The 15,274-nt window shown below is 42.4% G+C and overlaps 1 protein-coding gene and 1 long non-coding RNA gene across 3 annotated transcripts in view; both read left to right on the top strand.

Annotated features, from left to right (window-relative positions):
- The first annotated feature begins 239 nt into the window (after positions 1-239).
- Positions 240-13,110, top strand: LOC108167183 (uncharacterized). 2 transcript variants are annotated; one of them, XR_001777545.1, is made up of 5 exons: positions 240-431; positions 11,285-11,429; positions 12,420-12,515; positions 12,658-12,763; positions 12,855-13,110. It is a non-coding gene; the product is annotated as an uncharacterized LOC108167183 (long non-coding RNA). The 2 variants fall into 2 exon arrangements; XR_001777544.1 differs by having other exon boundaries at positions 12,324-12,515.
- Positions 13,111-13,491: 381 nt separating this feature from the next.
- lancl1 (LanC antibiotic synthetase component C-like 1 (bacterial)) overlaps positions 13,492-15,274 on the top strand; it is a 2,601-nt gene continuing 818 nt past the window's right edge. Inside the window, exons 1-6 of the mRNA XM_008429469.2 lie at positions 13,492-13,578; positions 13,851-13,968; positions 14,049-14,166; positions 14,492-14,702; positions 14,790-15,084; positions 15,158-15,272. Coding sequence (XP_008427691.1) covers positions 13,882-13,968; positions 14,049-14,166; positions 14,492-14,702; positions 14,790-15,084; positions 15,158-15,272 — 826 coding nt within the window. The 5' untranslated portion in view covers positions 13,492-13,578; positions 13,851-13,881. The remainder of the gene's footprint in view (positions 13,579-13,850; positions 13,969-14,048; positions 14,167-14,491; positions 14,703-14,789; positions 15,085-15,157; positions 15,273-15,274) is intronic.

Raw genomic sequence — 15,274 nt, 5'->3', positions numbered from 1 at the left:
AAATCTAACTAGCGATTCAGATTGGAAGGGAAATATTATTAGAAAACGGGAAGGAAATGAATCGAAGGAACTGTAACGTGTCGCCACGTGTGATCAGTAAATTATGATGAATCAGACCTGTCAGGGAACGAATCCATCTTCAGTCAGATGAAAAGTTATGACTGTGGCTCACATTGTTCTCAGGTTAGGATTTTTTTTCTTCTTTTCTTTTTAGTGTGGCACTTAAGAGAGATTTTAGCGGTAGATGGTGTGAGCGCCTGACAGGGTACATCAGGCTCCTGGAGGTGGAGATGCTTTGCTATCAGCAGGCAGCGTTTTCACCTGCTCCTCGATGTCCATGTTCCTTCACCAGAGAAGGGATTTCCAGCTGCTCGGCCTGGAATAAAGAAATGGGAAGAGACGTGGCCCAGAGCGCCGGCTTTAATCTTACAGTAAGCATATACACGCCATATTTTTTTTTTGTCCCTTTCACATCTGTATTTACGCTCAGTTTTCGGTGGCTTCTTGAAGAAAGAACATCGTTTTCTTTTGAGTCGTCCTCAGGAAGGACCAGAGAGACGGAGGACCACACCTCGCCTTGTTCTGGCTCGTTATTAACGGCCGCTTCAGGTTGGACACGATGCGGAGCAAGGCGAGCCGCGGAGCGAAGGAACCTGACGTGAATTTTAAAAGAGCGAGAAAGAAAGATCATAGCCGGAGCGGTGAAACAGGCTGCGGCGAGGCGCAGTGACTAATGACTGCTCCCGTTTCCCATGCTGGGATGCGTATTAGGTCAGCCAGCGTGAAAAATGCATAATTGGGTGACGAAAGAGAAACTCCCACCGAGCGCGCGCCAGTTAAAGTCCTGCACGCTTTTAAAATTGCAAGTTTTATTCAAGCTCTTCCAATTTAAAAGAAAAGTCTGATCATTCATTCAGGCCGTGTGAAGCCCTTATGATAATCTTTCAAGCATTTTTTCCTTCATTTATTCATATTGATATGATTTAAACTGCTGTGAGAGACTTGTGATGCGCTGGTGAACACTCCTCACTACCTGACAAAAGGACCCTGGGAAAATATTCAGATTATGTTAACCAMGGGCTTGAATGTAGTACACTGGGATGCTATAATAAGCCAACATAGAGTAGTGCATAGCTGTAAGAGGAAAACAAMGTCTGAATAGTGTRGTGTGCATCCAGAGACTTGTGCGTTTGCCATTTCATCTTTTCAAAATAGAATTTGGATTAAATTGTCTGTTAAAATCAACTTCCAAGGCAGTTTGGACTTTGACTAGTCCGCTCAGACTGAATTTTCTCGGTTTTCCCTTCCATCAGCTCTAAAAAGAAAAGCATCCCCTGATCATCATGCTGCCGCTACCATGTTCCACTGTGGGAGCGGTGATCCAAGTGGGGTTTCAAAGTAAATGGGRCTGAGTGCACATCCATGCTKCACTTTTAAGATTTCATTTGTCAAAAGACTGGACTGCTTTGCATCRTTGCATACCTTSTATGTTTACCTGTTWATAATTTATTTTAAGGCCTGAAARCATCTCTTTTTCCACCCACCTGTCGGTTCTCCTCATATTTAATTCTGTTATGATCATTTTGATTATGTGGCTCTTTCATAAGCGACAGTCTAGTTTTCGCTGTCACACCTGCTGGTGTTTCCAAATGCCATGCCAAGACTCCTGACATTTTTCCCTCCGTGTGCTCACACCTCTCCAGAGATTACCCCTCAAGTACAGAGCGTTCTTTACACACAGGTGGGCACAGATACAAATGACCGCCATGTAAAAGTATCTGATTTATTAGAAATGATTCCTGAGAGATTTATCTGCAGCAGATGGTGGATTAGAGAATACAGTGGAGGAACTGCGGTACTGAATTAATTTGAACTTCACTTCGTTCGACTGTCTAGCCTCAAATTTAAGAATCATCGAAATGAGTAACTGTAAAACATTTCCAATCAAGAAAATAAAATTAATAAGCACAAAAAACTATTTGCTAGTTTGGCCTAGCTAACAGTTTAGCTTAACCCCTTTAGTTTGCTACCTGGCCATTCTTACCAATTCTTTAGCAAAGCTAACTATTTGTCCTACTTAACTCCTTAATTTGGAAATGTTTGTCTCCATGGTTACCTCAATAGCGCAAGAAACAATTAAGACAATATACGCAGTAGGAGGATTAGCAATGGTAGTAGCTCCTGGCTATGTTAGTAGACCAACTTTAAACAAAAATGKTTTTTCCTGATTTAATGCAAATTAACTCAAAATCAGGACATTTGATCTCAGATCAACAGTTTGAAGTGGAACCTAAAGAACCTAAAGTGTTTCACAACTGCTCAAATATTTTGTATCACTGAAATTTTTTRTTTATTTATTTTTGACTTACCTTTAAGGTTATTCTCATTGATTAAACACTGTTTTAGCAATAATTAAAATGATTGATGCTGCRTAATAACCAAGACTAACAAAACTGACTTTCTCACAGACTTTGCTAACATGTCAAAACCCGTCCAGGTAAATTAAAAAGGTAGACTAAAGTCCTATTAGGAGAATATGTATAAAACGTTCCAGTCCTCTCTCTCAGCTGTGAGTCGGTCATTATGTAGCCGCCTCAGAGACGGTGGCCTCTGGCTGGAGCCTTGGAGGCCAGCAGGGTGCCTCTTTCTGCAGGACTCGGTCGGCACCGACAGCCTTATCATTCCCTCCACGTTCCTCTGATTCCCAGCCACTCGTGGATCAATAGCGGTCTTTGTGCAAGGCAGAGGTCCTATTGTGGCTGCGTTTCGCCGAGGCCCAGCCAACGCCAACGCTGGTGCTGCTAAACCATGACGGATTCATCCCGGCCCGGTTCTGCCATTAGGCGGCCGCTATGGGGTGAAAAACACAAACCCGAGGTCCCCTAATGGGAACTGAATGCACTTCAGTGTACCTGCAGGCAAATGGAAAGAGAGCGGCCACTGTTTCCCCTCCACAGATGATGACTCACGATGAATATTAGATCTGCGCAGCCAGCCAAGCCGACATGTATCATAAGTGGAGCTTATTTGTTTGTGGCTTGGACGTGAAATCGGGGGCACTCGGTGCGTTTGTGCGCTGCCATCGGGGATGGGGCTTACGGATGGATTGTTTCTTTTACTTGAAAGGAAGTGGGTGTAATGTAGAGTGTGAGGTGTGTCTGCTTCTCTTCACATCTTCTCTTGCTTCTTATCAATCAACAACAGAGCAGGAGATTACAGCTCCATCCACATTTATTGGTACTCCTGGTGAAAAACAAAAAGTGTAAAAACCCTGAAAATAAATTCACTTTCATTACAGTAGCTTCCTGGGCCCTAAATATCAGGACACTATTCACCCACATTAAGAAATGACAATTTTWTGACTAAATTTAACAAAAAACACCATCACTGGCACACCAATCAAAACCTATAAAATTAATACAAATCTTTATTAAAGTTGATCACCAAGRAACTTTGACTAATTTCCTGTTTCTATGAGGTTAAATATGATGTGACACAGAACCTTATTTCTATTAGCAACTCTTCAAAATGGGAAAGATCCAGTATGCATTTTATAGATCAGGGCACAAAAACAGATTTCACCTACCAACATTGAGATGTCAGACGGAAAATATCACAAAGGTTCTCCTGACCTTGCATGAGTTCAGAGTAAACAAACATGGCCGAAAGGGAAGAAGCAATGGCGGAAGTTTGTGGGCTATATTTCTTATGGAACAATACAGGAATGTCTCTTTGGGGACTGTTTTTAAGACTGTCGGATGAGAAAATTGGGACAGCAAATCCTTGTAAAAACTAGGCGTTAGATTCTGAGAACAACTGGAACTGTGACGAACCAGGCTTGATAAGGACACACATTTAGCAAAGAGCGGCTCTTGATAACCAATCGTCATTTGCGAGGGAAGGATGTCTGAGTGGAGCGTAAACATGTGATTCTCCTACACTACATGGCTTCAGATGCTCGGACTTATTCTGGAACCTGGATGARTCGTTGAAGCTCTCTTGGAGTRATTTTGGAAGGCAGGCCTCTYCTAGAGAGTGAGCATGGTTCTTTTTCTGATCAGGTTGTGGATAAAGTCTGTCTGCTGGAGTTCCAAACCACTGGAGATGGTTGGTAGCCTGGTCTAGACTGAAAGATGTCRCGAACATGTTGGGTTAGGGTTCGTGTTTTCAGCCTATGTCAGAGCGGTTCTTTTTAGGATACYTGTTGGCTCTGAAGGTTTGGCAGTAATCAAATTTGAGWGTGGCGGTTAAAGTCGAACTAATCTTTCAGAAAAATKTGGTAAATTCATCATATACGTCCAGTTTGACTCGTATCGCTTTCTGATTAGTTTGCTGATCTGAAACGTTTCAAATGACTTAATAAACTTACTTTATGAACAAATTCCTCCTGTCATTTCCTCCTATCTTCTTTGCATCCAGCTAATTAACGACTTGTCAGTTGATTGGATCAGCCTTTATCATTCATACTGTTACATTCAGACTTGTTGCTGTTTTCCAGAAAAAATTGTATTTATTTTTTCCTTCTTGACTGAGATCCTAACCAATCTCATTACTCACTCAGTTGGGTTTTTCTGCCCAGACATCCACCCTCTAGGTTCCTGCGGCGCTCCAAGGGGTAAATATTTTAATGGCAGCCATGTGGCGGTCTTAAAGATGTAAACAGTGTCTGTAATGCTAAACACTTGGCTAAGTGGCTGAGCTCMGAAGGTGCAGAGTGAGTCACTGACTGGCTGCAGTTGAGTCTAAACAAGCCGAAGGAAGATGATCGTTATGCTTCCAGGCCTTTCATTTGCCTTCATTCTGCAGATTCGTTGAGACACTGAAGCTCCTTGTGGAGCAGAGCTTCTCTTGCTTCATCAGCACTTTCCTGTCTGATTCAGGCTGGGCAGTCAGTTRAAACATGGGGCTGGAGAACAGAGGCAGCACATCGTGCCAAAAGGTTGTCCACTCTCACCCCRCGGCGGTGCAGAGGGCAGAGTTCTCCACCCAGCTCTCTGGTGACCCTTGAACCCTCTGCTGGCTTTCACCTGTCTGACAAGCAAGGCAGAAGCAGAAACCTGAGGCTGTTTCTGTGAGAACTGACAGAGAAATTCAAGGTTCTACCTCGTTTCAAGAAGTTGATGCTTTTCCAAACCATCTTAATTGGATGGGAACARCTGTTTTCTTAATCTCAGCGGGTGAAAAACAGCAGTTAATTTATAGCAGATTAAAACCAAACCAGTATAGATGTTCACAACTTAAGATTTAAAGTTGTTTGATTGTTTTCTAAACCTGAGAGAAACTGCCCCACACACATATAAGGATAAGAAATCAGARGTATAACAGGAGTGGCGTCCAGTCAACACAGAAACCGATTTCACCCACCAACATTCACATGTCAGACAGGAAATCTCGACAAACTTCTCAAGATTAAACTTGAGTTCAGAGTAAACAAACACGGCAGCCAAGAAAGAAGTAATGGCGGTAGTTTGAAGCTTTGTAAACACCAGCCAGCAGCGTGCCAACTASCATGCTAGCTCGGTATCTCAGCTTCCCAAGCTGTGTTCTCTTGAGAATAATTTAGATCTGTTCATGGAAAATAATCCACTAATAGGATAATTTTACGTGAACATCTTGGAGTTACGTTTCACAGAAAAACCTACACACRCTGACCCAGAAATAGCCGGGATCCACTGGAATGCTTATTTGCATATTCTTTTAGTTGGGAGTTAACGCCCCCTTGTGTTGAGTAGGAACACTTGTTGCATTTTCCTTGTGCCACAGATAAATGGAATATGAACACTAAAACAAAAGTAAAGATTCTTGATAATATTGTATTTTCTAACATTTATTTCCTTCATTTTATAGAACATAGCTTTTAATAAAACTGTCCTGTTTGAGAATTTATCTTTTGTTTGTTCTTTTAAATTAAGCAATTCTAATTGTTTTTAGAAGAGGACTCAAGTATTTACAGATTTTAGCTATTCGTGGTCCCTAACCCTCATGCTCGCCAACAGCCCACCGTCATAAAAATGAAAATACAGTCAGGTTTTCACTCTGAAATGATGACAGAGAAAATCAGGCCTTGGACATTTCTGAGACAGTTTGTGGTAAATATTACATTACGTGTTGAAGGTGCATATTTGYCTGCCTGTCTRCAGTSTGGATGTGAGCAGGCTCTAATGGGAGCTGTGTTTGTGTTTCCATTTCCATGTTTGGCTAATGGAAGAAGCAGCCCCTCCATGTGCAGTCAGTGTGACTTAAGTGACAAAGTTCTCACAGCAATCACATCAGTTCCATTCTTCTTCTTTTTTTCCAGCGTGGGCGTTCAAAAGCATAAAAAGCACTTTGCCGTGGCCTGTGCAAATAGTTTAACCCAGTAAAACACAAGTAAACAGCTTTGATGTTTCTTTCTTCCTCCCCTGCGCTCTGATGTTTTCGGGAGCGCCAAGCTAATGTGATTTGGGATGATGAAATGCGCTCAGCGTGTCTTCCAACTCACAGAGGGGCTCCAGGTAAGCTCTACCTGCTAACCGACTGTTAGCTAAGCGTCCGAGCCCGCCTCCCCGCAGGGGGGGGTGCAGAACTCGAGCTCTGCTGGAGATTAGAGCGAGGGAGGAGGAGGCGTTGAGAATCGTGTGTCGCTTTCCAATCGTGTCATCAGTCCCTCAGATGAGGGGAAGTCAGGGTGTGAGTCAGTCGAAGCCGCCGCAGCTACAGTATCGACGGCGCTCACATGGAAGGCATGAACCACAGAGCCTGACTGGCAGAGAACAGCACACACATTAAATTAAGACAAATAATTTCATCTTTCATAGATACATCCCTTATTTATTACTGTTCATAATCTGTTCAGAGCTGCAATCTGTTTCTAAGCACTAATAAAGTTTCTAACTGTCATGATCTGGCATATTTAGACGTATATTAAGACGTAATTCTTAAAAAATGTTGTGCTGTCAAGTAATCAGACCTAGCAATCTAAACCAGAGAGCTACCAAGTGTGAAAGTTTTCTCTAAGCAGCTTTAAATTCAGCACAAATAATAGTAGGAAAACACTTTTTAACACACACTTTTTCGTATGTGTTAAAAAACACATAATGTGTTTGTTTCACCTAAATGGGGCCACGTGTGTAAGGAAAATGAGTGGAGCACGGTGGAGGCGGTGTGATGGTGACCAATAGTCTGTCTGGTCTCCCTTTCCTCACTGACCGATTGGACACCTGGGTATTTTCGAATTGATTTTATCGGTTGATCAAATTTTTTGTTTTAGAAGATTTAATTTTTGGCTTTCCATAGTTCAGAGTGACATTTACCCTCTCTGAACTTGTCAAACTACGATCTTGTTTGATAAGCAGGTTTTATAACTTGTATTGGTTTTTAACTTCAAATCATGCAAAAAATAATCAAGGTAACCAAAGTATCTATTTCTGTCCCACAGAACTACTCAAAATATGAATAAGTCAGTATGAAATTGTAGAATGTAAATGATTTTCTGTGCAAACTGCAACATAAATAGAAACAGAAAGACATACGCAAATTTTAGCACCGCTTCCTTATAGAAACAAAATATTACTACAAATACACTACAAATGGACCTAGAATACTTTAAGAGTAGATGAATGACCAGTTTACTTTGGTGATGACTTATAATAACGGCACAAGCTCTCTCAGCTGTTCACTAGCAGGTTGTTATGCAAAGTGACTAGCTAGCGACTTGTGGTGAACAATATGTTTTTTCCTCCATGGTGGTACATGAATAATTCATATTGGATCAGATATTACAATTTCTACCAGCCCCAGCACTAGAAAGTCACATACACAGGTACCGATGAAGCAGAATACTACGAATTCCACACCTTTGATCCTAAAGCACACAGTATTCAACATTTCCTTCATTTCGCACACTGAGATCTATGTAACGTGTTCTTCCTCTGTTGTTACATGTGGAGCAAGTGTCCAGCTACTTTACTACCACTTTCTAAAAACAATTATGTCCATACTGTGCTAGTTTTCTGCAAATGCTACAAGTTGTATTGTTTTGTTCTCTGTCTGTGTCAGCACAGCAGCACCACCTGTAGGTCTGAGGTAGTTACTACATCACATTGATTTTGTTGTTGGGTTTTCTTTTTTAGAAAAAAAATCTTTCTAGATTAGATTCAGTGTTGATAACAAATATAAATGTTTTTCATTTCACCAGATTCCTCATATGGCTGAAGAGCTAGCTGAATTTATCACCTTTGACTTTCCTTGCCAACCAAATAATACTCAGCAGCTCAGCAGCTCACTTGGCTCTGCCTGTGATTTTCAGACTCTTGCACCTCTTTGAAGTTTCACTTTCTTGCTCTGTTGGTTTTACTCACTTGTACTTTCTAAGTCTATCTGGCCGTATTTCCTTTAATGTTCCTGCTCAGATCTTTAACAGGCGCCCCKGCTCATATAATGCCCTGCTACCTCATACCTTTCCTGCTCGTTTCCAGGGAGAGTTTGCCCTATCTATGCCTACCYTCTCCCTTCCGTCCGTGCTTTCTCTTCTGGCCGGCGATAATGGCCTGGTTTGAGGCTTGGGGGTTTTGTTTGCAGCAGCGGGAGGTCGTCGGCCACGATGTACGGTTCCTGAATTCCTCCCTGAACCTGGACGCCCCCCCGGGTGGAGAGGTTCCTCAGGTACAATGGGTGAACAAAGACGSGKCTGGGTGTCGAGGTGGCGGAGGGCCGGGTTACTGAGGAACTCGATGTTTTTACCACCATCYTGTTTATTAGGTCCACAGAGGAAAGCTGTGTAAGTGTTTTCCTAATTGACTCCCTAATTAGAAAACCTAAACAGTCTTGTTGCTGAGGATCAGCCATTAGGAGGGAAACAGGCTTAACTGTGCAGGAGGTGCAGCTTCATATACCCACATGGAGGAGGAGGTGGGAGGAAAATCACATGCAGAACTACTGAAATTACRAAACTTAAATGAGCTCACATATTTTTGGACGAAAGGAACTAATTTCTACTGTCGAGGCAAAGTCATTAAGTCCACGAAGCTAAACGAACTCCAAGGACTCCACCTAGTGGCGGCTGTCAAAACTACAGTAGTAGTAACTGTAGTGTACATCAGAAGTGCTGTGGATGTTTGGTAATAACGTCTGTTGTGGTGTTTGAGTGGCAAAGATACTGCAGAATGAGCCGGTTTTAGGGATCAGGTGCCTGTTCTACAATCAAAATTGATTATTTGTAAAATTACCAAATTATTGGACCAATTTCCTGACTTTTAAGTATCAACACAACTTTTCTTTCCSATTTTGAAGAGTGTCTAAGCAAAAGGAGCCACATTCATGTCAGGAAACAGAAAGTCACGGATTAGTAAACAGAAGCTTTCTGTGATCACATCAAACTTACAGATGAATATGTTATAAATGTACTTCATGTGAATTATTAGAGGTTCCCRCAGCGTATTTCCTGGATCCAACATAACATATTGACGTAAAAAGACAAACTAGGCAGAAACACACACAGACAGCAGGARCCACCTATAGACCAAACATTTAATGTTTTAGGTCAGTWATGTTTAGTGAAATTATTTGTGTTTGCTGAATGCCAAAGTCATTGGAGAGAGATCCTCTTCGTTTATCCATTTGTCGACTCCTTAACGTTGTTCTTATAAGAACAACTGTTTCACAGAAACTTCCTGAAACAGTTTCTATTTCATTATTTGTTATAATTTCATTATTGGTTATATTTGTGTGGAAAATCTAGAAAAGCTATGAAACGTAGAGTTTTTTAAAATAAATGTYCACATATTATTTTCTAATCCAATAAACAACTGATATTAACCAAAATGGGTTGAGGGTATGATGCACAGATTTTCTGTTTGAGCTCATTTAGTACAAATCTAATAAAAAAAAATCCAACACTTCCTTCAGTTTATTTGTCAAATTTACACAAAAGTATGATCAAAATGACAATCGTTTTATGAGGTTTCAACATTTAGAAATATGTTGGGGTTTTTCCAGTATGTTCCATTAAAGTTAAAAAGGATTTAATGTACAGTAAGCAACCACGTAGTTTTACTGGAGATACTAACGACAGCATYGTGCTAATTTATCAGAAGAATTTTGCTAGTTTAATCATTTAAACTGTATGTTTCTACAAAAAAAAATCCGAAAACTATATTGAAAATATGCAAAACCTTACAGGAGAACCTGTAAACTTTTACACATGAACACTGTTAAAATAATAATTATCTGCTGTATTGTTAGTGAACTTCTGCCAGTTTTTACTGTTAAACCAACAGATTTTTTTCTACAGTGTATGGTGAGCTGACCAGCTCCTCTTGCAGCAAAGYGTCCCCAAACCATGACACCTCCACCTCCATGCTGTACTGTTGGTGCTCTGTTTCCTGGATACTGGATTTGGTTGATGCCAAACGTGTCCCATCTTCTGGTGTCCAAGTCATTCATTTTTGTCTTCTWCAATATGGTTTTTATGTTCTCTTTGAAGCAGCTGCAGGTATTTTCATGTYTTTGGAGACTTCTCCTATCATCTTGGAGTTTGCCTTCACGGTAAATTTGCTCGGACGACCAGTTCTGAATTTCAGTTTCTACATTTCATTTTGATGRTGTTTATTTGAATTGCTTGAATGTTTCAGTTTTCCAGCCAGGAAACCTGCTGCAGAGTGCTCTAAGTTTGTTTCAYGGTAAACTAAGCGACAGTATTTACCTTTGTTTGCTGTGCTGCATCTGTTTGCTACCATCTCTGATAAGACAGGGATTAGTTACAGTCTAATCTGCAGMGACTCTCCTGTGTAGTAATATTTCCCTGCTCCTCTTCATCTTCATCCTGCCGTTTCTCTCCCTGCTCCGTGTCAAATGACTCGACTTGTATCTGTCTGTCACCTCCCTTTCATCCCTCCCCCTCTCCTCCCTACTCCATCCTCCTGACAGTTGACTGGTATGGCAACAGCAGACTGGGAGTATTTTTAGCGCGTCACAGATGGGGGGCCGTGGCAGAGCGACAGAGACCAGAATGTTCTTTATCTCAGCTGTCACTCGCTTTTCTGCTGGGTTTTTCTCTCTCTGGACCAAACATGGATGCTGTCCACTTGGAGAGGGAGATGGAGGAGGGAGGGTGAGGGGGTGGGGGGGCCCAGTTCTGCCCCCTCAAACTGAAGTTTTCATTGTGTCTTACAGCTGCTCAGTCAGCTCCCTGGTGGGAGCACTTGAGGAAGCGATGCAGGTTGYTCTTTTACAGGAAGATATAAATTACAGCAGGTAGTTYGTTAATAACCAAACTGGTTTATGTTTTGAAACATGTCCTGTCCAGAGTTCAACTCCAGCACATGAAACTGAATGAAGTCGCCCCCTGCTGGACAACTCTGGCTGAAGGCTGGAGGTGGAGAGCAGAATTCATGATTCAATCAACAGCAAAGTCGCCCCAGACCATCACACTGCCACCACCAGACATAACTGTAGGTTCTTTAGTCTTTTCAGCCCACTGAACATGTCCTTCACAAACTTTGAGGATAATGAATATATTTTTTTGGTGAATATGAAACAGATCTTTTTGTTCTCCCTGGACTATTGGCTTCAGCTGATGGTTCACTGGAACCACAACGTTCTGGAAATGGCTYTGCAAACCTTTCCAGTAGATCCAGTAGATTTTAAAAACATAGTCTCTTATGGGGTTTTTTTTTTTTTTTGGTTTGTTTTTTCAAAGATTGCATGGCATGATGTTCTGCTCTTTGAGATATTCTAGTCTACTTGACGTTGTCAGTCAGGTTCTGTTTGAGAGATTTCTACAGGTCAGACACTTGAAACTGAATCAAATACCAGTTAAAGTGGTGATTACTTTTTGGGAGAGCTGGGTTTGTSTGGAATGAAATCGGGAATACAATAACATTTTTATATTTAAAAATTTTTTTTATATATAAAGTTCTGTAGTGGCCTAGACAAAGTCTGGAGTTGAAATTTGATTGTACTGATAAGAAGAATGTGATGTAAAAGCATCACTCCCACATCATGGTAGTGACTTTAGAAAAAATAGTCAGACTGGTTTTGGATAGCTCTTCCTTTAATAAGAAAGTATTTGAAACTGCTTTTAGTTTATGTATTAATGCTACATTACAGAAGAGAAATATGAATTTGTGATTAAAAATAAAAAAGCACAGCTTTTTCAGCTTTGAAAATGAATAAGTTTTAATTGTGTGTGACTCAAAACCTTTGTGGGGACAGTTTTTATAGAAATGACTGACTGGGAAAAAATCGTGAAACATCAACAACTTCATGTTGTAAAGTCAGGTTTGCTCCTCTGTTGAAAAATAACGGCTGATCAATAAATGGATCAAACATTTTTCCTCCTCCAGAGGCGGAGAGGGAGGGGAGCCGCTCTCTAATCAAAGCGAAGGTCTTCCTCTGAATCTTCCTGCTCTTTCAGCCTCATTTCCATCCCTTCCCTGAAGGAAACGCGTGGCAGTCCAAGTCCGACCTTCAACCCTCCACCCCGGACAGCTGATGTGGAAATAATGGCGCCGACGCAGACATAAAGCGGCAGACAGGTAGACAGGAAAACACAAGGCGATGATGATGATGATGATGATGATGATGATGATGATGATGATGATGATGATGATGATGATGATGATGATGATGATGATGATGGAACCGTCTAATTGTGGGCTTCATTTGTGATTTTCAAAGGCAAGGTCGCCCGAGTCATCAAGACTGGGAGGCATTGAAGCACAACAAACGGTTCCGGATTAAGACACTAGAGAAGAAGTCACAGACAGTCCAAGGCCTGGTTAAGGTGTTGATATCAGAAAAATAAGCAAAATCTTCTTTCCAATCTTCATATCTTTCCCTTTCCAAACCTGGAAAATGCTGCTATTAAATTCCAGGGTTTTCCAGACTGCATAGGAACAGTAGCTAGTCACCAATCAGCAGCAGCCCTGCATCTCCMTGGCAACAGAACTCATCATCTGCCAGTGGAACAGCCTGGTAGGGTCTTCATCATTTCTATGTGTTTATCTGTGTTCCAACATAGTTTATTATTGGAAGTTCAGCATAACAGTAATTATATGATTCCAATAAATAACTTTAARAGAAAGTGAACATGGAAGAAATGCACTTAGCTTAATTTTCTTGTGTCACAAGTAAATCCAGTATTTTTTCAGACTCTTCTACACTTGAAGTGTTTGTTAGTTTCATAAGTTTTATTTTGAAAGTAACTGTAATCTTTTGTGTAATGTTGTTATTTTTTGTTACTTACATGAATTATTGTCATTTTGGTTCTTAAAATACCAAAATTTCCACTTTATATTTTGGTCTGTATGCTTTTTTTTACTCTTACTTGAGTAACTTCCTGGATAGCAACTTTTTATTTTTTTACTTGAATAAAAATATGTTGAAGTGGTGTTACTCTTAAGTACAATTTTTTGGTACTCTACCCACCTCTGTCTGGGCACCGCATGACCCCTGTGGTGATGGTTTGTTGTAGTCAAATTTGTTAACTGCAGTACTTCTTCTTCTGCAGTAGTAGGCAGTAGCGAGTTAGCATCTCAGGAGCTACATCACAACACAGAGAGGCTGCACAGCAACACTTGCAGGGGGGTGGCTTCTTATGTGAATACATTCTATACTTTCTTTTGTTTTCTTTTTATTTACATTTAATAGCAGAGTATTAGCTCGTTTTATTACAGTCTTACAGTATTTCCTGCGCCGCTTGATGCTAACGGCTAGCATTAGCTCCGTGGCTAAGCTAAGTAGTAGCAGCTTCGCTAGCATGGATGGTGTGGGCGTGTAGCTCTGCTCAGAGACCAGGTGGTGTTTTTGTGGCTTCRTGTTGAGTATTTAAGACGCCGTGTTCATTTTTTATTCTTCTTTGTTCGATGTAGATATAAAAAGCTTCCGGCTGTTATAAAGAAAATGGACACACGAGCTTTGAAGAATCCTTATCATGACTATGATGGGTACCCAGCTTCCACGCAAGCACTGTTTGACTGTGAGGGAAAGGTAAACCGCAGAGGGATGCGGGGGATACATGCGAGCTTTGGTTTGCTGGTCATTGTTTAAATCCTTCTTTTCTCCTCCAGCTCACTCCGGCGTTTGCCCAGAGGGTGAGCAGCAAGGTCAGCGAGCTGCTGGCTGTCATGGAGAATGGACTGAAGTCTGCTGATCCCAGAGACTGCACCGCTTACACGGGCTGGGCAGGTGAGGGGCGGAGCCATCAGTGACACTGGTGATGACAGAAGCTGCAGGAATATAGGAARCAGCGCGTTGTTTCCTATATTCCTGTGGACAGTTACTATTACTGTCCACAGTAATAGTAACACAGCATAATGCTGTGTTACTATTTCATTACTAGTGGCAACATCATGCTGTGATCATTTTATTATTATTGTTTCCCCTGCAGTAAGCTAATAAGAATCTGTTACAGAAACARTCACGTTTCTGTCCAGCATGTCTGGACTATCCCGGCTGTTCCTTCAGATGAGCTAGCAGAGGCTAGTGATGTTTGCTGTCTGTTTCCCTGCAGGCATCGCTCTGCTCTACCTGCACCTCCACAGCATCTTCAAAGAAGCCTCCTTCCTGCAGAGGGCTCTGGACTACGTCACCCACTGCCTGAAGAACCTCACCCGTCGCCATGACGTCACCTTCCTGTGTGGAGACGCTGGACCGCTGGCCGTAGCTGCTGTGGTCTATTCACGCCTGCAGAGGGYGCAAGAGGCMGAGGACTGCATCAGCAGGTTGGGACTGGCTGGAACCAGGACTGGACCCAGGTCTGGACCGCAGGCTGTGGTCTGACCGCTGTGGTTCTGCTGTTCTGCCTCCAGGCTGCTGCAGTACCAGCAGGTGGTTCTGAGCGGGTCCAGTGGGCTGCCGGACGAGCTGCTGTACGGCCGGGTGGGCTACCTCTCCTCCCTGGTGTTCCTGAACCAGCAGCTGGGTCCAGACCGGATCCCGCTGCACTGCATCCAGCAGGTCAGCGAGGCAGTTCTGGTGTCGGGCCAGCAGTTCAGCAGGAAGCTCCGCCTCCAGAACCACAGCCCGCTAATGTACGAGTGGTACCAGGAGCAGTATGTGGGTGCCGCCCACGGCCTCGCCGGCATCTACTACTTCCTCCTGCAGGTGGGACAYAGGKYCAGGCCCTCACCATGATGCTGTCGCCCTGCTGTGGTTCTTACAATGTGTTCTGGTCCAGCCGGGCTTCGTGTCGTCAGAGGAGCTGGTCCTGCGGCTGGTGCAGCCCAGCGTGGAACACGTCTGCCGCCTGCGCTTCCCGTCTGGGAACTACCCACCCTGCATCGGGGATGACCGG

This window comes from Poecilia reticulata, linkage group LG2 (genome assembly GCF_000633615.1).
Source record: "Poecilia reticulata strain Guanapo linkage group LG2, Guppy_female_1.0+MT, whole genome shotgun sequence".
In the NCBI taxonomy this organism is placed as follows: Eukaryota; Metazoa; Chordata; class Actinopteri; order Cyprinodontiformes; family Poeciliidae; genus Poecilia; species Poecilia reticulata.
This window is presented reverse-complemented; position numbering and strand designations above follow the sequence as displayed.